The 26,546-nt window shown below is 39.5% G+C and overlaps 2 protein-coding genes across 2 annotated transcripts; both read right to left on the bottom strand.

Moving 5' to 3' along the window:
• CCDC180 (coiled-coil domain containing 180) lies at positions 1-22,509 on the bottom strand. Its single transcript, XM_062011249.1, has 38 exons — positions 22,371-22,509; positions 22,136-22,240; positions 21,495-21,679; positions 20,589-20,671; positions 19,933-20,042; positions 19,708-19,836; positions 19,409-19,519; positions 18,493-18,588; positions 18,070-18,233; positions 17,760-17,879; positions 17,015-17,094; positions 16,665-16,753; positions 16,045-16,167; positions 15,267-15,440; positions 14,630-14,745; positions 13,972-14,098; positions 13,552-13,591; positions 13,208-13,452; positions 12,716-12,933; positions 12,108-12,283; positions 10,763-10,943; positions 10,119-10,265; positions 9,854-9,998; positions 9,548-9,664; positions 9,049-9,147; positions 8,588-8,701; positions 8,120-8,319; positions 7,313-7,383; positions 6,452-6,557; positions 5,712-5,786; positions 5,068-5,134; positions 4,613-4,754; positions 4,032-4,192; positions 3,231-3,368; positions 2,134-2,245; positions 1,796-1,901; positions 1,134-1,272; positions 1-133 (listed from the first exon to the last, which is right to left on the bottom strand). The coding sequence occupies exons 2-38, from the start codon at positions 22,199-22,201 to the stop codon at positions 2-4; spliced, it is 4,704 nt and encodes a 1,567-aa protein (XP_061867233.1). The 5' UTR covers positions 22,202-22,240; positions 22,371-22,509; the 3' UTR covers position 1.
• Positions 22,510-22,512: 3 nt separating this feature from the next.
• SURF6 (surfeit 6) lies at positions 22,513-25,319 on the bottom strand. Its single transcript, XM_010209324.2, has 4 exons — positions 25,122-25,319; positions 24,492-24,707; positions 23,819-23,910; positions 22,513-23,349 (listed from the first exon to the last, which is right to left on the bottom strand). The coding sequence occupies exons 1-4, from the start codon at positions 25,207-25,209 to the stop codon at positions 22,678-22,680; spliced, it is 1,068 nt and encodes a 355-aa protein (XP_010207626.2). The 5' UTR covers positions 25,210-25,319; the 3' UTR covers positions 22,513-22,677.
• Positions 25,320-26,546: the final 1,227 nt, after the last annotated feature.

The raw sequence follows: 26,546 nt of genomic DNA, 5'->3' as shown, positions 1-26,546 counted from the left end.
TTCATGTATAGAATTGCTTAATCTTCTGGACAGACCGTTCCCACCAATCTTCCCAACGCTGAATTGTCAGCAGCTGAGCTGTACTTTCTTCCTTGATCTGGGCAAACTGGTGCTCAAGTTTACATTTGTATTTCTGTATAAACAACAACAAAGGACAAAATTGGTAGTGATTAAAAGTAATTTTACTTTGCCTAAATCCAGGTCCTGATCCATTTGTGTCAGGAGATTGCTTACAGGCCACTTATTTTCTGCCTTTCACAATATGAGCAATGAATTATTCACTGTCTCCCTCTGTGTTCCTTTCAAAAACTTCTGAAATTAAATTATCATCATGCTAAAAATGGAAGATCTTCATCTCACTTCCATCAGCTCCTAAGATTAAAGAGTTGCTTTCTCTGCTCTCAGAGAGCAGAGAGGAAAGCACACATCTCAAACTCAGAACACACTCCAGCTCTTGCTGCAACTTTCTAAGCCACAGGTATGATCTGAACTGTTACAAAGCTGCTAAGAAGATATTTAACCTAAACAGAAACTTGTGGACAATCCTGAAAACCTCAAGCCATCTTTAATGCAGAGTCCATGCTCCTAAATGGAAAATACTGTACTTTTGATGCCAAATGCATTCGGGAAAATCTTTCTGTGGCATGTATTTGCTCTATCACATCCTGCTGACCAACTGGGTTCACTTCAACACTGTACTGTAACCAGGTGCTCAAGTGCCATAACTAGATATATGAAGCCCTCATGCAAATGTATAGTTTTGATGGCATTTGCCATTGTTGATGGTGTGTTTTACATTTCCCTACTAAAAATAGGTATTGTTTTAAAATAATTATAGGACAGATGCATACACACTGACTTTTGCTTCTAAATGATTTCACATAAGAATATTTTCCTAAGTGCTGAACTGTACCATTTTGCAAGCTATCAGTGCAAGTCAGAGTCCCAGAGTTGTCTGAAATGTGTTCATTCTTCTAGTAAAATTAGTGAAGAAAGAGAGATCATCGTTATGGTGGTTTTCAGATCTGAAAACACTGTGTATATGAAACACACATAGCTTATCATTTTCATCTACAAGAAACCAAATCCACAGTGGTAAGAGCCCCACTCACAGTCCTTTCCCACAGACCAACCTTATATGCAGCATCTCTTGCTTCTATGGCTGCTATGTGGCCCAGTGTATTCTTAGCTGTTGTAACTGATGCAGTTTCTCTGCAAAGAATAGAGTCTGAATCATCTGTAAGAGCAGTCATGGGTATTCCTGGCCAAGTCCTGCAAAAAACCAAACCAATGAACAAAAAATACACATGAAAGGATGTTAGTCAAGAGAGCAGATCATACTAATTCATGTTACTTGTACTTAAAAGTGCAAAAGATGTTCTGATTTCCACAAAACATTCACTCTACAAACTACCTTTATTTAGCATGACCACCTTTGCTTTTAAAACTTCAGGATCTCTGCACAGTAAATAGACTTTGTATCTTCTGAGTGAAAATACACAGCACATTCATAGATTTGAATGCATTGAATTGATAAACAGTGATAAGCAAAGTGACATAGCAATACTATTGAAACTGCACTGCTTTACAATGTAACACAACTCATTTTTTTGGATCCACTGCTTTTTTCAACAAAATAACCTCCCACCCAGACTGCCCCATAAGTAGGTTAAAAGACATCATTAATGATGAGCACAGCATTCAGCAGTTTCAATAAGTGCAGTAAAAAACTATGAGGACAGTGCCTGATACTGAGTTTGAGAAGACAAATGATATCACTGTCTTCAAATATTACCTGCTCCCACGTTCAACTAACGGTTTGACTTCAGAGATTTCTAGAGGAAGTCCAGCTTGTTTATGATGGATTAAAGTGGATGTCTTCTCTCTTGGTATTGCAGTTTCTGGGAGATAACAGAAGATACACTCAGCAACAACAAAACATGGCAGTAATATAATTATTTTAAAGGAACTACATGCAGCTCTTCACTTGCAAGAAACAGTTCTGTGTGCTGGACCCTGCAAATCTTTCCATGTAAAGTGCAATAACATAAAAGAAGTCTCCTCTTCCTAGGGAAAGTCTGCTGCAATTTTTGAGAAGGAAGTGGAGGCCTCAACAATCACTTCTGTACTTACTTGCTACTTGTATATCATCAACAGTAACACTTTCATCTAATTCCAGAAGCAGCTTTTCAGTGAAGGCAGCTAGTGCAGAAACAAAGTTCTGAGCACACTCAGCAGCACAGTCCTGTCGGGACATTAGAGACAAGTGAGAGGAATTCCTTTGATAATTTGATCTCATTTTAGTTTAGCTCCAAAAGAACTGCACAAGGATTCAAGTGTGACACTGTGCAACAGCTGCAAATAACAGCCACAAGGCTCTAATTTGCTCATGAAAGGTTCTAATAGTGCATCTCTGCACTACCTGATTGCCTAAGGTAGAAAACAAAAAGCTAGAGCTCTGTATACAGTTGCCCAATAATTATATATTTGGTTTAAGCATCTAAACCTGATAAAAAACCAGTTATCTGTAAATGCATCCCTCTACTCAAAGTGAAGGCCATTTGGAACACAGGTACTTTGGGTTGAAGTGCTATGGCTGGGTATTATTCTAAACCAGGGCATGTTTCTCTCTGTGTGTGCAGGACTAAGACGAGAAGGAGATATTACTTTGGAAATTAAAAAACTAGTACATGGTCTGAAAGCAGTAAAACAAGAGCTTGAATTTTGGGGAGCTGAACTTAGCTGAATTTTAGAGGATGATACATGAAAAGGATTTGATTTCTGAATCTCTCCAGCAAAATTCTGCTTTTCCTAGTTCTTAAACTTACATAGTAAAACATCAATTAACTGCACTAATGAAAGGCACACAGGCACCTGTCATCTGCAAATAAAACAACTAACCAGAGGATGTCACTATTACTCCAAATTTAGAATGATATCCAATAATTCTACCATTAAGAGATGTCATCTCTTTCTCAGTATGTTCTATGAATGTCACAAAAGGTCAGTTAGTTCCACAAGAAATCTATGCGTGCACACTGCATTTGCAGTTATCTCTGTATTGATCTAATGATCACAATTTTAAAGTTAAAAGAGAAAGGAACAAGATTGCCCAAAATTGAAAACATTTTCCAGTTTACTTTTGATAGGAAGGAAAAATGTATCCAAGTAGTATTCTCCTTTTCAAATGCAACATCTAAGTTCATATTAAGCAATGGCTTCACAATTACCTTCAGCATCTGTGTGTTGAGATGAACACCAGCAGTTTGGTCTTTTTGTCTTTTGATTTCCTCTTGGCACAAAGCATCCAGCTGAACTAAGTTGTCTGGATGCCCCAAAGAGGGATGTAAGTGATTCTTGTGCACACTCTTAAAGTAAATATATAAGAAAGAAATGCCTTCAGTAAAGAACATGCAACTGAGTCATAATAAATAATAATTGACGTCACTTTGGGTTTTGTTTTCAACAAATAATAATCTCTCCTACCAAGTAGTAAACAAAAGATTTTTTATGTCTTATAAATCTTTATATTTGGGGATGTTTCCTGAATTTAATACTCAAAGAGATAAAGTCTCTTACTATTCTGTAACACCTTCTGCCTGATCTCTATTATGATTCAGTTATCAGTTCTGATACTACCAGACAACACAGACCTTGTTTGAAAGATAGTAAAGAATGACATTTCATTATGGTATGTCATAGTACCTGTAAACAAGTGCACCCATATGGTATGAGCTGTGTAGCCATACCACAATGTCACAGCCCTTAAAGAGTTTACAGCCTAAGTGTAATGTGACACAACAGAGCTGTACAAGATTACAGGGGCAGTGAGAGAAGGAACTGAGTTACTAGAAATCCAAAGCTTATGGTAGAACTACACAGACCAACTGCAAACATAGAAACTAAACCTGTAGCTAGCTCAGCAGTGACTGATTAAGCAAACAGTGAGATTAAGAACAGAAAACGTTACAGTTCTGCTGCACTTAGCATTGTTTACACTCGTAGCATTCTAATATGTCCACAATGCATACCTTCACATTCTCCCACTCTTCCATCTGTTTATTGAAGAGGTGCCAGATCTGAGCAGTGGAATAGCTGAGCTTCTGCTCATGTTCTTTGAAAAGACTATCAACTGCCAAGTGGGAGATATAAGGGAGCTCCTTCTCAAACAACTTCAGTTGGTCCTGAAATTCTTTTTGGAAAAGACAAGGTGTTTAGGTGACACAAAAGTATTCATTGCAAGGAAACAAATCCATTCAGCCCAGTTGACTGTACACTGCAAGGGTCGATTCACCTGGTATTTTCTCTCACAGAGATTTTGTCCCTGTCATTCCTTTTTTCAGGTCCAATGCTTTGAGAAACATACACTTGCTAAAAGATGTGACCTTGTACGGCACTATCAGCTTAGTTAAGTGCCCTTCTGAAATGCTTTTTATAGGTGATAATATATGAAAGAAACTTGGGCCTCGTTTCCAGGAAAATAGACTGGAATTTTTGCATGAGTGTGATGGATTAAGAAATCAATATTCTTGTCAATCATGGCAATATTCAGCTTACATAACTGAAAATGTATATACACGGGAAAATAAAAGTCTTAACTGAAAAACCTTACCTATAAGACAGGAACTGTAGTATTCATCTGTCTGACTTTGGTATGACAACAGATTCTGCCTGAGTACTTCTGCACAATGCTCAAATGTCGCTGGCATATTTTCAGGCACTGTGATTTCAGGCTTCCAGTTTTGGTATAACTCCTTTCAGGAGGTAAAGATAAAACAGCAAAGTTGTTGATAACACACTCAAACTAGTCACATCTAGGCATATAACAGATACATAAGGCTATCAACCACCTTCTTATTTGAGATCAGTTTTCTTCCTCTGATTCCAAAATGGTTAATATTTATAAAGAAGTCTTTGTTAAAAAATGCACTGTGTCAAATACTACTTAAAAATGAGATGTCCTACTGAAGAAAGGAACATTCTTGAACAGCCATATGAACACTGCAAATAACCAAATTATTCAGGTGACACAGGAGCAAGTGAATGAAGAACACTGGTTTGTCTTACCTCAGCAAGGGACAGCAAGCTGTTATTACCTGTCCAGAGAATATTCAGAATGATCCCCTTAAAAGTACTGAAAACAAACAAACAAATGTGTAAAAGCTAATCACCTTGTAAAATGGTCACATGACAATATTTACAGTTTTGCAAATGTTTCGTTCAGGTTTATTCTGATACATTCTTCAGAGCAGTCAGAATGCCTCATCACCTTCCTCCCTGTTAGTACAGATTCTCTTCAGAAACAGCAAGGACTCTCAGCTATTGTGAATGCTTACTGGAGAACAATTCCATGTCAATGCAACACAAAAGCTTACCATGCATATCAAACAAACCAAAAATACTTGAAGGTGTGTCTAGCTGTTTGCTGGAAATATTTTGAAACAGTGTGAAACACATAACATTCCCAAGCACTTCAATATCTTAGGCATTGATTTTGATAGTTTTGCATGGTAAATATAAAGCATCTCAATTCCATAAAGTACAACTCTACTTATCAAGAAAAATGGTATCATTTTCTCAGATAAAGAGAATGGAACCATTTAAAAATCACCTTCTAAACAGTTTGTTCCTTCATCATCCATATAAATGTAATATTAGCACAAGAATGGAGCTTATTATTCATCTCAGAAGTGAAAATACACTTAACTTACTCAGATTCTGGAGGCTTCTCTCCAAATATCTGGAATCTTTTGTCACTGAGAACTGATGTGGTGTGTTTCTTCATGCTAGGGAGGCAAAAATATGAATTTGAAACTCTTCACGGGAATTTTCCTTCTCTGGGTGATTACTTGGGTTAGTCAGTCAGATGATGGACATGAAACTGAAGACAAATTGGGAAAAACATAACTCTTAAACTAGCATTAGATGAAAATTAAGTTTTGATGAAAAAAATCTCCATATTCTCAATGGCTCTTGAGACTTTTCTGTTTTTACTATTACAATAGCTCATTTCATCTATCTATGGACTAAGTTGAAGACATAACTATTTAGACACCAGACCTGAAAATTCAGCCATACTGGTTCAAGAGTGAGGTTAGTCTATATTTCAACAAATTAAAACCACAAAACAACAGCAGGTGAAGGAAAAAAAGAGGAACACTTTCCAGTCAAAATCTGAAACAAAAAATGCAGTTGAGCAAGAAGACAGATCATGAAGCACAAACAGGGAAGAGATCCCAAATGGTAAGTACATAGGGAAAGAAGGCTAATACAAATAAGCATGAAGCATTCTTCAAAGAACAGTCAAGGGACACAGTTTAGATAAGTTTCTGCACAGGAATTTCATATGTGGAATTTTAAATATGTATAGGAGTCTTAACTCTGCATAGAAATAAATAAGTGGAATTCTATATGGAATGTGTTGATATCCATCTCCTTTCAGGGGTCTTACCTTTCTCTCTTCATTTTTTTCTTAGAAGATGACTCCTTGGTAGTAGCAGATTTCTGAGGACTTTGATTAGATATGTTTAAACTCTTCTTTGATGTGGGAAGAACTGCTTTATATTTAACAAGGAAAGATGAACAACATTGTAAAAATGCCATCTGAAATGCCATTTTTTACAAAGTTATACAGATTGTGTTCTCATTTCCATAATGTTTTGTAATAACATTATGGGGACAATGATAGGAACAAGAATTTCTGGCAAACAGAAGTAACCCAGCAATGGCACCATAGAGGTTGTGCATAAGGGTATCAGCAATGGGAAGGTAATTGAAAATACATGGTACATGGGAGGGGATTTAAAACAAGACAGAGAATAAGAAGGAAAATGAATGGGTGACATTCACAGTCCTGGCTATGATGAGGACTTAAGAATGTGGAAAAGAGAGAGGATATCTTTGGAAGTCACTGGAGGAATCAAATTATGGAGAAGAGTGATGAGGAAATGGGAATACTGGTTAGGGAATAGTTGGGGTTACCTCTGCACTCCCCTTTAACTGAATGATAATACACTGAGAATAATCCCTATTGCCCTACATATTTTCAAGACTGATTCTTCTCTCCATACCTTTTCCCTTTTGCTGTCACAAATATGGGTACTCTTTCTAAAATTATTATCTCATTCTGCAGCTTTCACTGGTCAAGTGCCAAAAAACATCTTATTGCAAAGTAAAGAAATTCAAGAAAAAAGTTGGGATGCACAATTTTCTCAGAGCTCCCATTGGCCTGGAACATGCCAGACTTGCTCAGGGATATGCTAGGAATGACCACTTAGATGAATGAAATATATTAAAAGAAATGCTGGCACACCTGGTCCTAATGAATGAGGGTGATCATCTCTGTCCTGATTTGGACATGAAGATCTTCCAGATGGCTCCATTCTGAAACAAAAAACCAGCCAAGTGGCTACTGAATATCTGCTGGTTTATATTATGTGCTGTATTACACAGAGATCTGTGTAAGTTCTCTATCCCTACCATGTGCTAAGTGCAGTTAAATTTCTGAGATAATATTTAACAGACAGGATAATATTGACACTGCCAGTTGTAAAAGTAAGTACATTCATGGAACTAACTAATTGTTTAACTTGGATTTTGGAGCATCATTCTATGAGTCTGTGATTAAATATTGATTTGCAAACCACCCATTTGTCATATTATCCACATCACACTTTATATTCATTCAGCTATGTATCATGTAATCACCTTTCAATCAAAATAAGGCTCCAGAAGACAAAAATGTAATACCTAAAATCTATCATAGTGTTACAAATTTGATGTCACTTATTATTCACAAAGGAGTGTATTTGGCTATTAGAAATCTTGCTCTTAGAATGCAAGCAGTCTCAGCTAGACTGGTTTTTAAAGCTAGACTGATCAGAAAGTATTTATTAGTATTATCTAAGAACAAATATATACAACAGTTCTGCAAATACAAAGGTAAAATACAAAACATGAATTCAATGAAACATTTCTATGCTTCTGGAATATAGATTTTTAAATTACTGTAGTGAAGCCCTCTGCAGTGTTATCATGAGCCTCATGAAGACAAGAGGTATAGATAGCGAAGAAATAAAGACAATAACAGAAAAATACCTTTAGGCAAACAAGTACTTACTCAAGTAAATTTTTGATAACACTTATTGATAAATCATCAGTTGCAGGCTTTCCCATTCTGCTTGGATTCAGCAAAGGAAATTTGATAGGATCCAGCCCCATCATCACCAATTTCTTCTCGTCTCTGAGACACTCTGCTTGAATGGCATCAGCAACTGGAACTTGTAACTTCACATCTGTTGCAAGAGGGGTAAAGTCCTCCTGAAATGGGAAGGAAAATGAAATCCTTTTGCCTGTTGGAGGCAATTAGCAAAAGCAGTACATGTAGCTACTGATTACTAAGGCAGATCTTTCAAACACATGCTGTTTTGCTTCACAGGTTGAAAGAGGTTTTTATAACACTAGTACTAGTACTGCTGCATCTTTTGTCATGTGAAAATTCAAAACAGATTCTGAAAAACCTTTAAAACATATACATGAAAATTCACCCAATATTAAACAAAATACAGAGACATTAATGCTATCTTACATTGTTATATGGCTTCATTGCTCTTACTAGCAAGCAGTCAAGGTACTGGCTCCTCCTTTTCAGTTCTTTTAACACTATCTTGGCAAAATCATACAACTCTTCAGAAGTCAAAGCCTGAAAGATATGACAATATAGATGGTTTTTACTGAACTAGCTGTTTCAGACATGCTGACTGTTGCATACATCATCATTTGACTCTATTCTGTCACCAGTTTATTTACACATACATGGAAGCAATGAGATTGTAGAGAGGCTGGGGGTTTTGTTTGACAAAAGGAAAATAGGTACAGGACCTTCCTGAGCAAAATTTCCATGGTAAAGTAATCTTTCTGCCCACTCTTCAAATGTATATAAATATAAGCCTACCTCAAAAATATGTTTATACGTTATTCAAACATGCACAGTGAGTCAAACTAATACCAAGTCAAATCAAATACCATATCATGCTGATTAGAACTTACCTCTTCATCTGCAGTAGGATGAGTACAAGCATCTATCTTCTGGCGGAGCTTCTCCAGAGAGGAGCTTAATGTTGCTGCCTGCAAATTGGATTTTTCTACCTAAAGCAGAAGCAGAAATGAAATCTCATTCAAGGGATTTTCAGAGGTTCCACTTAGAAACCAACAGACTGGCTAGTAGAAACACTCAATCACTGGTACTCAGAGGAGAAGTTGAAAACAGTAATTGACAACAGCAACACATCATGTCCTTCACTGCAACACAAAAATGATGGTCTATTCACACGTAGTTACTCAACATGCTGTAAGACCACTGTGTTCCAGCATAGCTGCAGCAGTAGTAAAAGCATGGTTTTAAGCTGATAGTGACAAAAACCAAGCTTTGAACTAATAGGAAAAGTCACTTAATGTTTGTCCACTCTGAATTCAACAAAAAATCTCTTCAATGGAATAATTCAAGAGAAACTGAATTTAAACAAAGTTCTGATGGTTTTGCCTGTACCTCTGCTCTGATTTGCACTTGTAGATTTTTCAGACATCGTTGGATCTTCTCCATCATGAGTCGACACGTAAAGATATAACAGAACTTGGTTTCAGACTGCTTGATCAGTTCAGTAGCCTTTAAGAATGCCAGAAACGACAGAAGGAATCAATTTTCACTTTTTAAAACTTAAATAAAACATTTCTACTTATTTTTTCCATCATGTAGTTGCCACACAGTTTTACAGTCCCAGGTTGGGAGCAGGGCAATTATAAATCACATCAAATATGCCAATACATAATTTGAAAAGAATGAAACTCTGCACACCTTCTTCAAGCAGCTTGATTCCATTTTCTCCATCTCTTTCTTAATTGATCTTTCAAAAGAGTCAATATGCTTGTTTTCTTTCTGAAGACGCTTGTTGAAAGACTTGATCTCCTCAGGAGAAAAATTACCTCCGTCTAAAAACAATCTGAAAGCAAACAGCAAAGTAAAAGCAATTGGTTTTGAGTCTTCCTTTTCTATGCAACAAACACTGATGCTCAGACATAGGTATTTATTTATAAGTAACACCCCAACAAAATCTCTATACCTGCAAGCTTTGAGAAAATCCACATTTGAATCTCTTAATTCTCCTAAAGCTTCCTTCAAATAGCTCTGGTAACTCCTCAGGGACACCTGGATCACTTCCAGATAATTCTGTAGCTCTGATTGCACACTGTTGCTGAAAGCAACTAACCTAACAGCAAATAATAAAAGACAGGGAAGATACACTGAACGAGGAGCTGACATGATTCAGAGACTGCTGGCTGTAAAGGCATCAACAAATCTGAGAACTCAGGAGCATTTTAGTATTCTGAAAGCAGCTGACTGAACTGGGATTGTTCTCATGAACACTGCAAAAATATCAGTCTGCAGATGATGCTGTTGAAGACTGTGAAAGTTCAGTAAACTGGATGAAACCTAAAGAGATGACACATCTTTTCTACTTTATGACAGCCAGCACTTTGAAAATACATGAAAATTGTCATCCATTCAGGATTGATTTTCATTTCCACAGGGAGAGCTAAAGGAAACAGAAATTCCTCTAATTTTTTTAAAGTTCCATGAAGTAGCCTTCACTGCAAAGTAATGACATATAAGATGGAAACAATGCTGTCTGAGGTGTTCCTGGTTTGCAATCAAGGATACTTAACTATGGAAATTCACAGCCAACAGCACCTGTGGCCCACTTACTTCTCAGTCATGGGAGCAGTGAGTAACACAGACTCCATGTCATGGATTCGTGACTGTAAGTTTTTGCTGATGCTATTTTGTTGCTCACAAAATTTGTGAAATTCAGCTTTCTCCTTTTTCAGAGCTTCCACCAGCCCTGCACAGTGCTGCTCCAGACGCTCCTCATGAAGCCTCAGTTCAGCTGATATGAAATGAAATGGTAACAGTATGGTCAGTATTCCATTTCCTGTGGATTATCACAACCACCAGCCAGCCTCCATTCAGAAGCAGTGGTAAAATTAACCAAGCCAGGTTAAGAAAGGCTAAAGCATAGAAACAAAATACAATTGATTCTGTTTCTCTGACTTTTTTCCTGTGTTTGACATAAAGCCCTGACAGCTCCTAATCCATTCCAATCACAAATGTCTTTTGTTTGCTCTAAGCCCTCTTTTTCCTTTATTTTTGGTCACATCTCCATCATCTCTCTGTTCTCAGCCTTGTAATGAAAGTAAAGTATTTCTCTTTTAATAGAAAATGCATCAGTCTCCATTTTTGTTGGGATAAAAAAGTAAATTTGGTCTCCCTTCTGGAAGGATAAGTGGGTAAGTCAAGAGCCAGCCAACCAACCTCCAGAAACTGCCAGAAAAGACACTTGTCCTCTTTGCAGGAAAAACTGTTACTGAAAAATTATTTGCCTGTTCTCTCAAAGGAGAAGTTTTGGGTTTCTATGACCAACAAATCTGTCTTAATTTTTTATTTTACCCAACAGAAAAACTTGACTCTTCCCACACAAACAAAACAGAGTTCTGATTAGTGGTCAGTCTGTAGCCACTCAGTGATATTTCATACAGCTAAACTCTTCTTCTCCTGTACCCAGAAGCCAAGCCCTGGCATTTCCTCTCTCCCAACACGTTCTAATTATTTTTCTACAACACCTTCCAAGTTATTTTTGTGTACATTGCAAATTCTGGTTAAATATTTTCAAGGAGAATGAGGATTCACAAATATTGACAATAGAAACTAAATGTTCCTATGTGACCTGATCTAGGTGAACCTGCCTCTGCATGGGGGTTGGACTAGATGATGTCTAAAGGTCCCTTCCAATCCCTACCACTCTATGATTCTAAGTCATTGATCAAGGCACTGCTGGGTATTTCCCAAACATAACAAAGCACAAACCAGTATAAGCCAGAAACATCTTTTTAAAAAGCTATGAGTAACATATTATAGTAGGAATCAGTAGACACTCAATTGCTCCCTATTGTCCTCTACTACTGAGTCAACTGAAGTTGAAACAGATGATGGTCCACTTATGTTAGTCTCTAAATGAAGGCATGCAATGCTCAGAGTAAAGAAAAGTCAGTACCAGCTCTAACATTGTAGATGTTTGTCTCTAGAACACCCTGCCTTTGCTCATGCAAGTGGAGACATAGCTCAAGTTCTGAATTGAGCTCCTCTTTCTTGGCAGTTACAAAGACAAAGGATTTCGACAAGCACTCTTCAAACCATTTCTCCAGGTGTTCAAAAAAGCAGAGGCGAATCCTATGATTGAAAAAGAAATATCTTAGAGAGGAACAGCAAGTAAAAAAGTATGACTTTATTAATTCTAAGGTTTAACTTTTGACTAGAGGAAGATACTGTTTCATTATCATTTGCAGTGACTGGTAGAGTTTTTGAGCTGGCTGCATACTACTGAGTACCAAGCATTTTACCTTCATGGCTCTGCAGGGGATTTGGGCAAATTATTTGCCCTTCTGTAATATGCTTTCTCACTAAATAGTTTCCTTTAAAATATGAATGTTCTGTAGAAGGTAAATGCCTGTGTGGTACTTTGAGAGCCACAGATGAAAAGCAATAAAAAAATGTTATCCTATTTTTGTACATTTAAAAAGAGGAATAACATCAAAACAATGAGATCATTTTTGCATCTTAAGTCTAATGTTTCTTCTAAAGAGAAAACAGTTTTTTACTAACCGTTTCTTCAGCTCTGCAAACTCAGTTTCTTGGATAAGTACATGTTTCAGGTATGGAGGAAGTGATTCTGTTTTCTCATATTTTGTAAAATAAGTCCCTGGGATGTCAGTCTTTTTTGCCTCTTCAACTCCAAGGACTGTGTAAGAATTACCACTGGAAGTGGAAAAGGTCTCAATGGCAATTTCAGAGCTTTCTGCCTTGCTGCTGTTGACCATAGCCTAGGAAACAACTGGAAATCATCATCTGCTACCTTGAAAGGTGTTAAGCACAGAATCAACAATGCACAAGCTGATGGAAGAATCCTAAGGATATTAAGAATAGTTTTCTTGTTCTCAATGTGGATAATATTGATGCAGAGAACACGCTTGCAAATCCCAACAGCAGTCGCAAATGTTTTTAAAGGTTTTCTTTTAGTTATGTGAATTTATTTCTTTCCTATTTATCATTATTTTGTGCAAGGCTTCTTTCAATTTTTTTCTCTGTTTCATTTACCTGTTGAAAGCTTGCTCCCTGTCCTGCAAGCTCAGTTTCTTCACTTTCATGAGGAATACTCTCCCCATCTTCTTTTTCCTCCACTTCTTCAGTCTCCTGTGCAAAGATCTCCTCATTCTCAGCTATATTTGTTTCTTCATTTTCTTGCTGACAACCATCTATCTTTTGCTCTCCTTCATTTTCTGGCACAATGCTCATATCATGCTGCTCCACCAGACATTCAGCTTCTGAAGCCTTAGCTAGTTCTTTCCAGTTAAAGCAGAGTTTTATTGGTCACAATTCAAACAAACTCAGATTGAAAAACATGCAAGCAAAAAGACCAGTTTCTACTATTGAGGTACTACCTGGATCTTGAAATGTGAAGTGTCTCTCTCCTTGCAAGTTCTAAAAGCAAAATAACACCATTTAAAAACAAGGATTTGCTTGCTTAGAAGGAATTCATGTCCCTTCTCAAAATACATCTTATTTTCTAAAGAAGCTCTAACACTCAAGTTGATTAATATAATCTTGTTACTTTGCATTTTTCTGTTTAAAAGGCAAGTGAATTTGCTGAAATACAGTTAGTAACAGGACAGAGTTAAAAGCGTGGGACAGAGAAAGGATTTATGTTTACTCCCTCTTTCTACCAAAATCAGTTCAGTCCTATGGCCAGAATGATACTTTAGTCAATATAACCTGAATTCTAAAGCTAATGTAAATTTTCCCGTAAATGAAAAATTAATACACCAGTCACATTTTAAATGAGAGGTTTGTTTTCTTCATACCTGTTGGAAGATTTCCTTCACATGAAAATATTGGCTGATGGAAATACTATAAGAAATCAATTGCTGCAAAATAGCTTCTGGGTAAGCCATTACTTCATCCATTAGAGCCTGGTTGAATGTCTCATACCTGTCAAAATTAAGGTAATTGTTTAAGAGACTTGAGTATGTACAGAAATGAAATGAAATGTGTCTTTAAATCTCAATCTAACTTTTTGACCAGTCTCATAAAACCTTCAGGCTAAACATTGTACTACCATCTACTAAGCAGGAAGATTAACAAAATATGTACTTTGGCTATCTGAAACTTATTAGTATCTTCTAGTCCTTGCAACATTGAAAGACATCAAATCTGTGAGAACAGGTCATGGCACAGATTTCCCTTCTGATCTGTGGGATTCAAGAATCTGAACTTTTACCTTCTGAATAAATAAGTATGCCATTTACATGGATGACATGGCATGGTACATCCTACTGATCCAGCATACTTTTAAAATATCAGTCTTCTTTAGTCCTACTTCTACAATGTTGCTATTATTTGCTTCAAACTTGTCCAAGTGGTGTTTTTCCATACCTTCACACTACAGCACAAACAAGACCTAAGTAGCACAACCAAGATTCATATACTTTCCTTTTGAGGTTTGCACTACAGAATTTGTACCTGGCTCTAATGAGACCTAAAGAAGAAAGGGCATTCTTCAGATAGTTCCTCATCTTTCCTTCAGAGCTTGCTGTTCTCATTTTATCCAAAATTACATCCAGATTGGTTTCCAATGCCTAAGGCCACATAAAAAGAACCCAATGAAAATTATTAATTACTAAAGTGCTTCATAACTATTTAGTATTCAAATGATTTAATTATGTACATATCTTCTATACCAAGAAGGGAAGCCACCTCACCAAAACTCATCTACTTTGAAGATCTTTCATAAACAGTGAACAACATCTCTGACATTGCCATCCCAAGCTGCATGTTACACCCATAACGACAGAACTTGACATACAAACAAGACTCTACGTCTGCACAGGACCTTATGAGCAACAGAAGCTTATGGCCATTTAATTTATAGAATACAATCTTTACCTCCATTGCCATATCAATAATGACTGTACATTAAGTGTGAATCAAGCAGTTAGCAAAAAAAAATGTACCTGACAGAATGAAACCACCTTGTAGAAATTCCAGTATTAATGCTACAGATTACATTTGAAATTTTATACCAGGTATTCCAGAGGGTTCTCTGCACTAAGAAGTCTTTTCTTTACCTCATACCACATCTTTAGTTTCATGCTTATACCTGTATTAAGTTATCCCGCTTGCATCTGTGTTTATCTAACATCTCCTGAAGTTCAGCTTCCTGCTGGGACAGTTTGAGCTGATGGACATCCCAGAGAGCCTCGGCCTCCTGAAAATAGCTGCACAAGTCTCTGCAATTCCACTCATTCTGTTTAGTCAGCTCCTCAAGGTCTCTCTAAAGAAATATATTTAAGTGCAATGGTTACTATTACATTGTTGGAAGGTGAATGAGTAAGGGGATGTATGACATGATTAAAAGCTGCCTGGAAGCACAATATCAGTTTCTAACATTGTCCCTTCTGTTTGGAGAGGAAAAAATAGTCTAAGTAAATTGGATAAGAATGGGGTTTTTTGTTCTAGAAGCTGATAGCATGAAAACAGAAGGTACTGTAAAGCACAGAATCACCAAGTTCTGCCAATGCCCTGAAGTATCTGAGAATCTATCATTTTAGGAACAACTGCCCAGTCATTTTGACGTGTAGAATAATAAAAGATATGACTGAAAGAAATGTGGGAGACTATTTAAATCTATTTCTCCACCTCCAGGCAGGACGGAATATACCAAATTCAACCCTGACAACCTATTATAAACCAGACAATTACGAACTGTTCTCCTTGAATCACACCAAACATTTTCATTTGTGGGGCAAGGGTTCAGTCACATTATGGACTTCTTTCTAACACGACATCAATAGCCTCAGATCCACATGGCATTCCAGGCAGCAGTGCAAGAAGAACAGATTTCCAAGGAGCAATAAAAATAAATGTAAAGAACATACATCCATGTGCTCCAATTCTTCTTCAAACTGACTTTTTAGTTTCTCAGTCAACTGAAGTAAGTCAGAGTTCACAACTTCTTCAGCCTCTTCTTTTGTGCAAACATTCAGATTCAACAAGTTATTCTAATAGGCAAAGATATTGACATGCATATAACAAATACTGTGTGGCTTTTACAGCACATAGGTAAACTTAATGTTTCTTCTTTTCTTATGAATGGATAAGAAAAAGAACAACACCCTAGATCTCACATTCTGATAGCAAACAATACCATTCCATTTGGACACAAAGGGAGAAACTGAGGCAAAGAGGTAGAATTTCTTTCCCAAAATAAGACAGGCTCAGCACAAAGGCTGAGGCTTCTCACCCTGCATCCTCCACCTAAATGCAGGACAGTAGCCCTTTCATTACTGGCATTTGTTACTGCTTTTATACATTTCAAGTACAAATACCACATGCTAGTGTGACACAAAACAGTAAGTATTCTAACAATATAAGATGTTAAAAAGTAATTTCACTTGTTATCTCAACATTTGGTGGATCTTCCAACTCCTATTACTGTAACAACACAGTAGTTGTTATCAACAATCCTTCCAAGAACTCACAAGGCTATGACACTGACCTTGCATAACTGCACCTCTGCCAAACATTTTTGCTGGATCATCTCATACTGGATGCGTATTTTCATCATACACTGCACATTGTGAGTATCTGAAGGAAAATATATAACACTATAAAGAACTCTGTATTTCACAGTGCAGGGTGAAGTGGAAATGTGACAGAGGATCTCCTGAGTCTCAGCATAGGTAATGTATCTCAGAAAGGTCTTCATGCTTGTATGATACAATCAACCAATAAAGATGTTTTAATACAAATATTTTTATTGTTAGGGGAAGGAAAGGAGGAAGGAAGGAAGAGAGGAAGGGAAGAAGGGAAGAATTGCTTGAATACCAGACTGGGTTCCCAACTCACCTATACTTTTGTTTAAATTCTCCAAAGATCTGTACCACTCCTTTATCTCAGTTTGTGTGTGTGTTGGAGGCATCAAACCACTATTGAGACAGGAGACCACAGTCAGATACCATCTAGTATCATTCAGTCAGTTGTTAAAGATTAAATTATGAATCTGAGTAACCATCCTACTGTGCTTTATTTTATTTACAGCCATAACAGCAGTGAAAATAAAGCAAGATCACTGCTTGTCAAGGCCACTGTTTACTGACAAAGAACTGTAACATCTCTTGTTGCTACATACATTGTAAAAGAAAATCTGTAAATATTGTGCATTGCACCAAACCATATTTTGCTCAGAACAAACCTTCTAACATAGCAATGACAGGTTTCTATCAAGCCTCCTTTCTTAATTTATTATTTCCACAAAGAAATAATGTCTTGACAAGACTAACAGTTTTTGCTTATCTAACCATCCATTCTGTCCCTTTTTTACTGTGTAAAATGCCAGTAAGATTTGCTTTTGTGATCCTGCATTTCTAATCCTCCATCACCCCCTATTTAGTGTAACTGATGTGTTGCAGGCCATTAATGCATTTTTTTTTCTGCTAAAAAAAGTTTTACAAAAGAAGTTCTGGCCCTACCTTACAGCTGCATGGTTCAGTCACACACTGAAAGTGAGCAAAGTGCATTTTGTAGTCAAGTCTCCCACTAACTTTAGAAATAACTATATTTTCCCTTGTTCCCATTCTCTCTGTTGTCATACCCCAGGTGCTGCAAGAGGTCCAGCCTCCTTTCATTGAGTAAAATCTGATCCATTATCATATTTTTGATTTCTCTTTTCACAGCTGGGGGGTTCTGTATTTCTTCATTTGACATAAATTCTCTGTAGGATGGAAGAATACATTCAGGTAAATATCTGTTTAGGAAAATGTCATGTTTGAAACACAAATACTGAATATGTTTTATACACAGCACTTTAGTTCTACTGTGGAAAAATGGTAAAACATTCCAGAAGTGAACAGTAGTCACTTTATGTCATTCATACTTCCAAATGTAACTGTAAAGTTCCAGACCTGAAATTGTGAATGAAATAGTTCTTTTTGATGAACTTCCAGTCCTTGACTCTGTCTTGCCATTTCAATCGATGTGTTAACTCTTTCTTCATCTCTGATTTCAGTAGATTAAAGAACAACTTGGCCACTGCCCTCTGATTAGCCAACAGTGCTCTGTTAATCAACTGCATATTAAAAAATAAAAGTAGGAATAAGGGCAGCATATAACACGTAAAAAACCTGATTGCCTCTTCTATGTAAAATGAAGGAAAATGAATACCAGTGGTAAAGAACATCCTGAAAATTAGAAAACTCTCCTAAATTGTAGTGATTGATAGGCAGAAATAATGAATCTCAATTGAAAAAACAAAAAAAGACATTCTGGGAATACTCAGACTGCCACCTTCTCACAGGTAAAAGAGACTCTCAATACAAAAGATTTACCATGGCCTCATTGTTCATGAGCCTATATACATCAGCTGACAAGAAGAAGGAAATTTCCTCCAGTATCACTGTATACTTCCTCAGGACATCAGTTATCTGCATAATAAGACAATAAGGAAGAAAAATAAAGATCTGTGTAACTCTGATGTCAGTTTGTCAAGTTAAGCAATGACCTGAATGAGCCAGTTTCTTTTTCCATTAAAATAAATTCCATTAGCTGATAGACTGAGAAGTGAATCTTAACACATTTATCTCAAATATTGACTTTTTAAAGTCATTCAGAAAAACAGCAACTAAAACATTCCATATTGTTACTACTCAACTGATTTTTAGTTCAGCCCCTGTGACAACCGAGTGCTCTGCAGGCAGGATGCAATCTGACTTTAAAAATCAAACCAACTTGTTTGGGGCTGTTTTAAGCAGCCATGAAATTTAAGCAGAGGAGAAACTTAAGCAGATGTGGTTGTCTCTCGTAGCTTTCATAAATAATCAAACAGAAAAGCTACTGGTGATACTGTTGGATTTATTTATCATGTCTCCATTAGCAGGGAGGACAAACTGACACAGATAGAACAGATAGCTTTTGTTTGACTATAAGGACAAGCAAGCACTTCCTTGTGGATTATTCATTTATTTGTTCAAATATTTACTGTGATGTCCAATGATTTTTACAGGTCAAGCTGAAGTCTACATAACTGTAGCATCTCTGCTACTGATACCCTGCCTACCCAAAGGAAAATTAGCTTGGGCATGTCTGTGCATTTCTCAAATGCAGAACAGGTACGTCACAACAAAATATCATTAGACCTGATGACAGTTTGACCTAAATAACCCTGCAGCAAAACAAAAGCATCCAGCACTAGGAGCAAATAATAATCTTATGCTTAATTAACAGCTATTAAGTCTACAAGCTCACTTTATCAGCTCGACTCCTTTCAACACGTTTTAGGGATTCATCCATTTCCCTGATCCACTTCTTTCTGGTCAAGGATTCCTGATGGATGATATTCCATAGTTCTTCCAAACCCTGCAAGAAGGATTTACTCTCAATCTCATTGAAAAATAAATGTCAAATAAACCAGCCCAACAAAGCCAAACAAAAACAAAAGGCAAAAACATTGCACATTTATATCTTAAAACTACAGCCAGACATAAGAAGCTACAATATGCAGACCAGGTACAAATAAGATGGGACAATGGCATGAGCTGCTTTACTTTAATCGAGAAACCTTCCAGAGCAGTGTCAAACTCAATCTTCTCAAACAGAAGTTCAATTTTTCGATCAGATTCCATCAGTTTTTCCAGAAGGAACTTTCCAGACTCCAAAACAAAGGGCTCCATCTCCTTAAAAGGAAAGGAAGTAAGTTTGATCTTTTGAACGTTAGACCCTGACCTTAGTATACTAGTCTAGGCTAACTGGTCTATAAAATCCAGCCTTACCCTGGCAATGCAGGCAAGCTCATGATACATTGAAGTGAGGGCTTCATCGTGACGGCCTCGCCGCCGCTCGGACAGGCGTTCTGAGAGATTACTCCTTGTTTCCTCAGGAACTGCCAAGAAAGAAATCATGGTGATGTAGCTCAGAAGCATTCGTGCAGAACACACAACAAACCACTAAATCCACACTCTAACCTCTGTAGTTTGTGCAGCTATTACAGTGCACAACAGCTTTCCACAGGAAGGGAAATGTATGCAAATGCAGCTTAAAAATAGTAAAGCATATTATACATTTTCCTTTGATGTTATTAACCTGTGGGTTCCAGAAGGATAAAAGTATTGAAGTGATCAACTAATGTGGTGGTTTAGCCCTGTAGCCCTCACCAGCTACCAAAAACCTGGCCCAGAAAAAACCACTACAACTAAGTTCAGGTATGATGCAAAAAACTGCAACTTCCAAGAGTGAGATCTGCTCACATCATAAGTGGAATTTATCATCTAAACACAAACTGGGATTGATCAACCACTTTACAACCATTTTTTCTGAGGAGACTCTTCAAAACGACCTACAAATCATCAAAAACATGCCAGGTCATTTCTCAACTTGATTTTATACCTAAAACCATTAAATGTATGACATTAAGGGAAATACGTTTTACCAACAATATCAGGTAGGCCTCTGACTTCCTCAGCTGCAGATACATCTACACTTTTCCAGACCTTTTGAAAAGTTGTAGCTTCTCTGGAACAGAAACAGAAAGAAGCTTGGAATTTGTACTAAATACATAAGAGACTTGGAATGGGTAGAATATGAAATTTAACTGAATAAAAATGTAACCTTTAAGTGAACATAAGCATCATACTAACTTCAAAGAATACCACTCAAAGAATCAATGTTGCTTCTTCTGAGATAACTTGAACTGTGTCGTTATCTAGCCTGTGTTGATTTCAACCTCAAATCGGCTATGATGGCATAAAAGCAATAAATGATACATTTAACACATGTAACCTATAAAGACATACATACTATCTTGCAAAGGTATAAAAACCTATGAGCTGCTAAGTAAGAGCAAGCAAGAAATGTGGAAATAGCCTTTATCTGCACACTGCTCTTGCATCAGCCGGGGCACTGTGCTTCTCCTTGAGGGAAGTGAGAATAAGGGTGGCTTTATTCTGCAGGATGACTGAGGTGAAAAGGATGGATGCACTAATTTCTTTTCTTGCTTGTTACATAATCATTACTGAATTATCATTTAAACCTTTAACAACATGGTTTAAAATACAGTTAAAAAACATGTATCAGACTGTGCTTACATCTAGATTGCTTTGAACAAAAAAGCCAATTTCTTTTTAAAAGAGGAGACATACAATCTGTGTGCCATTGCAAATATTGGCCTATTAATCTGCATTTTAGCAGGCAGCAGCTCTTTATACTCCATTAATATCTGTCTAGGAGACGGTGTATTACAAGTAATTAGAGCTGTGACCAAGAACTGGGGAGCAAATCTTACAACTTCATTCCTACAGTCATGAAATAATTGCATTTTTATGCTTCTGGTCTCTACCTGTACAGCAGTGGGTTTTCTGTGGAGCCATCATAGGGTGTTCTTTCAACACACTTCTGCTTGTAACACGGCAGTAGCCTGGCATCTGAAGAAGCTTCTGGATCCCTAACCAAAGTGAGCCCTTCCCTCTTCATAGAAAACCTAAGCTTGTTCCTTACTTCATCCAAGGAGCGTACCAAGCGAACCTTCAAAGAGTCGTAATCAAAATGATTAGAATTCTTTCCAACCTACCAAATAGTGAATAACAACAAAATAATTGACAAAAATAGTAGTAGAAAGGCTGCAGAAAAGTAAAATGATGAACACTGCTTGGTACATGCATAGCAATTTTCACCTTGTTTTCAAAAAGACAGTTAAAAGATGCCCCTTTCCTCAGAGAGGAAAACTGAAGCAAACAGGGTTCTGTGCCTAAGTCAACAGCAGAGTGAGAAATGCCTGAACCTGGCTTTCTATGCCTCTTAACTCTGCCTTCAGTTAACCGATCCTGACACACAACAGAGACACGGGAACGCCCTCAGCTGGTGTTACAAAGCATAAGCTGAAATATCACCGCTCCTTTCTACTATAACAAACCCCAGAAAGTTTGAGCTCCCCAGCCAGTAAACGACTGACCAACATAAGAAACTCCTTCGGTGTTTTACCTGATCCTCAAAGATCCCTTTGTGGAGCTTTCTGCTGAGGAGGCGCGTGGCCGCCCCCGGCCGCATGTGGCCCAGCGCGGGCGGCTCCGGGCCGCGATTTCCGAGCTGAGGGACCAAGGCGAGAAAAACAAACCGTCTCAGTTTGAAAAGGGGTGAAAGCACGCGCACGGCTCCCACAAACACTGCTGCGGGCAAAGCGTTCAGAGGATTTACAAGCACCGGTGCGATTATTTACCGGACAGAAGCGGGCTGAGCCCTTGCTCCCTCAGGGCGGCCGAGAAGCCGCGCGGCCGTCGCGTGGCAACGGCGTGGGCTCGGCGCGCCCCGCCCCTCCCGCCCGCGGACACCGATGCTGCAATAAACCAACGCCAACGGGCTTCCTGGGGGTAGCACGTTTAATTCACACGTATACAACAGGGTTGGGGGTTTTTCAGTTGTCACGTTGAGAAGCACCTGCCCCTGAGGCTGGGCTCCTCTGCAGTGACGGCTGGCCCCATTGCATTGGAGTCCCATCCAGGCTGCAAGGACACAGCACTACGGTCTCACTTAAAACCAGCTTTTTTCAAGTCCTCTGGCAGAACCCGGCCTTTCTTGCGGGCTCTGGCTTTCTTCTTCTCTATCCGATCCTTCTTCTTCTTCTGGATGTTCTTGCGACGTTTTTCCTGACGCTGCTGCATCTTTTCCACCACCTTTTCCGTCCGCTGCTCCCACTGCCTCTGGCGCTGGGCTTTGCGCTTCTCCTTACGCTTCAGAGCCTCTTTCAGACGGTCCTCGTTGTCACGAATCTTCACACCTTCTGCCTTATAGAGAGCATTTGTCCATTTCATCTTATTCTCTAGCTCCTGAGCTTTCTTCTGGTCCTTATCCTTGAGTTCTTCCAGCTTATTCTTCCTGGTCTCCAGCCTGGTCAGCAGCTGCTTGTAGTTTTTGCCTGTCAGAGGAGTGATATTGCCTTTCACTGCTTTCCTCTTCTCTTTCTTTTTCTGGACTTTGTTCAACTCATTCTCTTCATGGACTTCAACCCTGTTAAAGACAACCTCATCTGTGCTCTCCTCCTTTTTGCTTTCTGGCTCTACTGGTACTTCCTCAGTTTCCTCCTTCACCATTTTTGCCTTCATCTTCAACTCCTTCCTCCGGCGCTTCTTCCTCTCTCTCTCATACTTCCTACGCTGCCTCTTCTCCAGGACTGCAGGGGATATTTCTTTGGTGTCATCCTAGGAAGAAGTATGGACATCAATCAGGTGCCTTAAATAGATAAAGCAGAACTTGAAGTGGGATGTCCTCAAGTTCCTGAATTCAAATTTCTCCTTAAAATGCACAACTTGTGACAAGAAGCTGTGGGCTCATCTTCCCGAGATACTAAACACAGTAAAGGCCTTTCAGACCCTATACTCTCTCTCACCACCCTGTAGCTACCTCCTGTTTCAGGCTCTTAGTGGATTTTTTTCCCCTCCCAAAAACCACCAAAGGCATGCTCTCCTCCCTGCCTTGTCTTACATGTTTATCCAGACCACAGAGCATATGTTGGACTCCCAGCAATACCCATGGGCCCTTCCTTAGAAGACAGACTTAGTTCAAACCCTGAGCTTTGCAAGACTGTAGTCTTGTCCCTGCATCCCCTGGGAGGCCAAGAATTCATCTTGCACAAACATAGATATAAATTAATATTCATAGTTCTCATACTTGTCCAGAAGCTTTTTTAATCTTCTCATGTAGTCTCTGACGCAAGAGATTCATTGCAGAAAAAGAAGAGGAACCCAGTTCATTTTTGTTCTCTGAAAATGAGAGGAAGACAATAAAAATGCTTAGAAGACAGCACTAGCTAAAGACAAAAACTTTCTGTGGCTAAGGGAAAAACTCTGAGAAATCTTCTGGGTCATGAATAGAATGGAAAAAAAGTCTAAAAACCCTCCCAGAGTTTCTGTTTTTTTGGTTTCTTTAGAATTCTATCCATGGTAGCGTCCATCCCTGCCAGCCAGAGTGGCCTGGCATGCCATCTGGCTGCCTAACAAGCCAGAAGACAAGTACCAAGCTCATGGAAACAGAGACTCCTCAGATTCATAATGGAAAGCCAGCCTGGCATGAGAGAGATTACACCCAGACAATAACTTCCAGAAGTCACTCAAATACATAAAAAGTCTGCAATTCAGATGAAATCTATTTCCAGAGAGCCACCCAGTGGTGACATTACAAACTTACAAAAGCTTTTAGGGCACAGGGAATAAATAATCAAAAGATGTTTTCAATTCAGCTGAAGTTCTTAAAGGCTTTCCAAACTAGATATGTGTGAAGCAACTGAAAAGCAACTCCCTCTCCTCATGTAACTTTAAGCAGACCATGGCAACGCTGGCGGTACCTGTAACAGAACTCTCCTTTCTGTTCTGTTTAACAGCCTGTGGAGATGATTTGCTGCCTTGGGGGGCTGCTGCCTGTCCTGAAGTAGGCTTATTGGTATTAGATGTTGCCTGCTTAACTGAAGGAGCACTTTTCTTCTCAGGTTCCTTCCTGGGTTTCTTTCTCTTCTTTTTCTTGGGCTGTCTGCCAGCATCCTCGGGGTGACCTGGTTTAGACACTAGAAGGCAAATTACACAGAATAAGACAATGCTCCATTCCCGTCTCCTGACGCTCAGTTACTACTGAAGACTACAGCTCCAGCATTGCAATGGCATATCTCAACTTTCAAAAATGACATATTTCCAGATTAAGCAGCCCAAACGTGCTTGCACACCCAGTGAAACCCCAGTCCTTTCACATCCAGTCACCACGTGTGTAGATGTGAACGGAGACCGCCGATTCCCGGGGACAACAGCGCAACGCGCTCAGCGCAGTCGGGAGCCTCCTGTTCCTCCAGCAGCTGTTTTTGCCTAAACGACGGCACAGCACCACTCCCCTGGGCCCAGCACCCCGCGGAGACAGGCGGCTCACAGGCCGGGCTCCCACACACTGCCCAGGCGGGACAGAAGCCGAAGCGTTACGGTTCCATTACCAAATTTCCTCTTCCGCGGCTCCTGCTGCGCGCACACCTTCCTCGCTAAGCCCTGCAGGTAGGAGTCCTGGGCGGCCAGGCTGGCCATGACGGCCGCGGCTCCCTCAGCGCGGGGAGCCCGCGGAGCCCCGGCCGATCGGTCCCGGCCTGAGAGCGCCGCGGCAGCTCCCGCGTGCGGGGCCAGCGCCGGGAAGTGACGCGGCGCGGCGGCCGCGGGGCGCGCAGGAAGGGGCGGGAGCGGCGGCGGCGCGGGGCGCAGCCCCAGCACTGGGCGCCCTGCGGGGGCACCGGGAGCCCCAGACAGCGTCTCCTCGGGAGCGGCTGCGGGTCGTGCCGCTGTCCCCGGTTCGTCCCAGCCCAGAAGGGCTCGGAGCCGTCAGTGGCGATGAGTGGGTGGGAGGACACCGAGCCGCCCGGTGCTGCCTGCGCGGGGTAAGGCTCCCTGAGCATCTGGGGGGGCTTTCACGAGGAGGGTGATGGGTTGGAGGGTGTGAGCACAGACCCTGCAGCACAATAGCGGCCAAAGTCACGTGTCTGAAAACACACACCTTAAAAATTATACAAGAGCGTTAGTTTTATTAAATCACCTCATTACAAAATAAAACCAAAAAGGAATGGAAGATAACCCAAACAATACATATTCCAAAATTCACAACCAAAGACATGAGATGTTACAGCAGAACGCTGGGGAAGCTCAGCTCAGCTCAGCTGCTGGAAGGCGCCTGTGACATAGAACTGCTGTGAGGAGGCAGGAGTGAAACAGCCACAGACAAAGCATCAGGCATGTTTCTTTGGAAGGAAACTCTTAACAGTAACCAAGTGTCCCTTGCTGCTCCATATACCCCTGTCCAGTCGCCTCAAGATATCTTCATTAGACAAAACTATTAGCCAAGATACACGCCAGCATCGTGTCAGCTCAGGCTACAGCGACAGAAAGTTTGTGTAAACAGTGGAAAAGAAACCAGAGTGACTGAAGCGAGTCGCTGCTTCCATCTGCAGCCTCAAGCCACATCATCAGTTCCTCAGTTCAACTCTTCCATTTGCCCTTTCCTCTTCAAAAGGGAAGACACTGCTTTTCTGTAAGGCTCCCCAGAGCCCCTCCCAAACACTTGCAAGCAGGAAGTTCAAGTCTGTGAAGCACTGACAGTGAAGACTGCTGTGGAAAAAATACTACAAGATTCTCACTCTAGTTAAGTAGAGCAGAAGCTGTCAGATGCCACCCTGAGAGTTTTAAAGCAGCCAGAACACCAGTAACCTTGGGAAGCAGGGTAAAATCCCCAAACACTTACCACCTCCCATTTGGCTCAAGTTTATCACAAATAAAATCAACTCCCAGTGTGTACTTGCTGAGATTCACATGGAAACAAACTGGATTTCTAATGAACTCTACACATAACCATCATGTAAAAGCACACCTAATTCTAA

This window comes from Colius striatus, chromosome 19, assembly GCF_028858725.1.
Source record: "Colius striatus isolate bColStr4 chromosome 19, bColStr4.1.hap1, whole genome shotgun sequence".
NCBI classification, from domain to species: Eukaryota; Metazoa; Chordata; class Aves; order Coliiformes; family Coliidae; genus Colius; species Colius striatus.
This window is presented reverse-complemented; position numbering and strand designations above follow the sequence as displayed.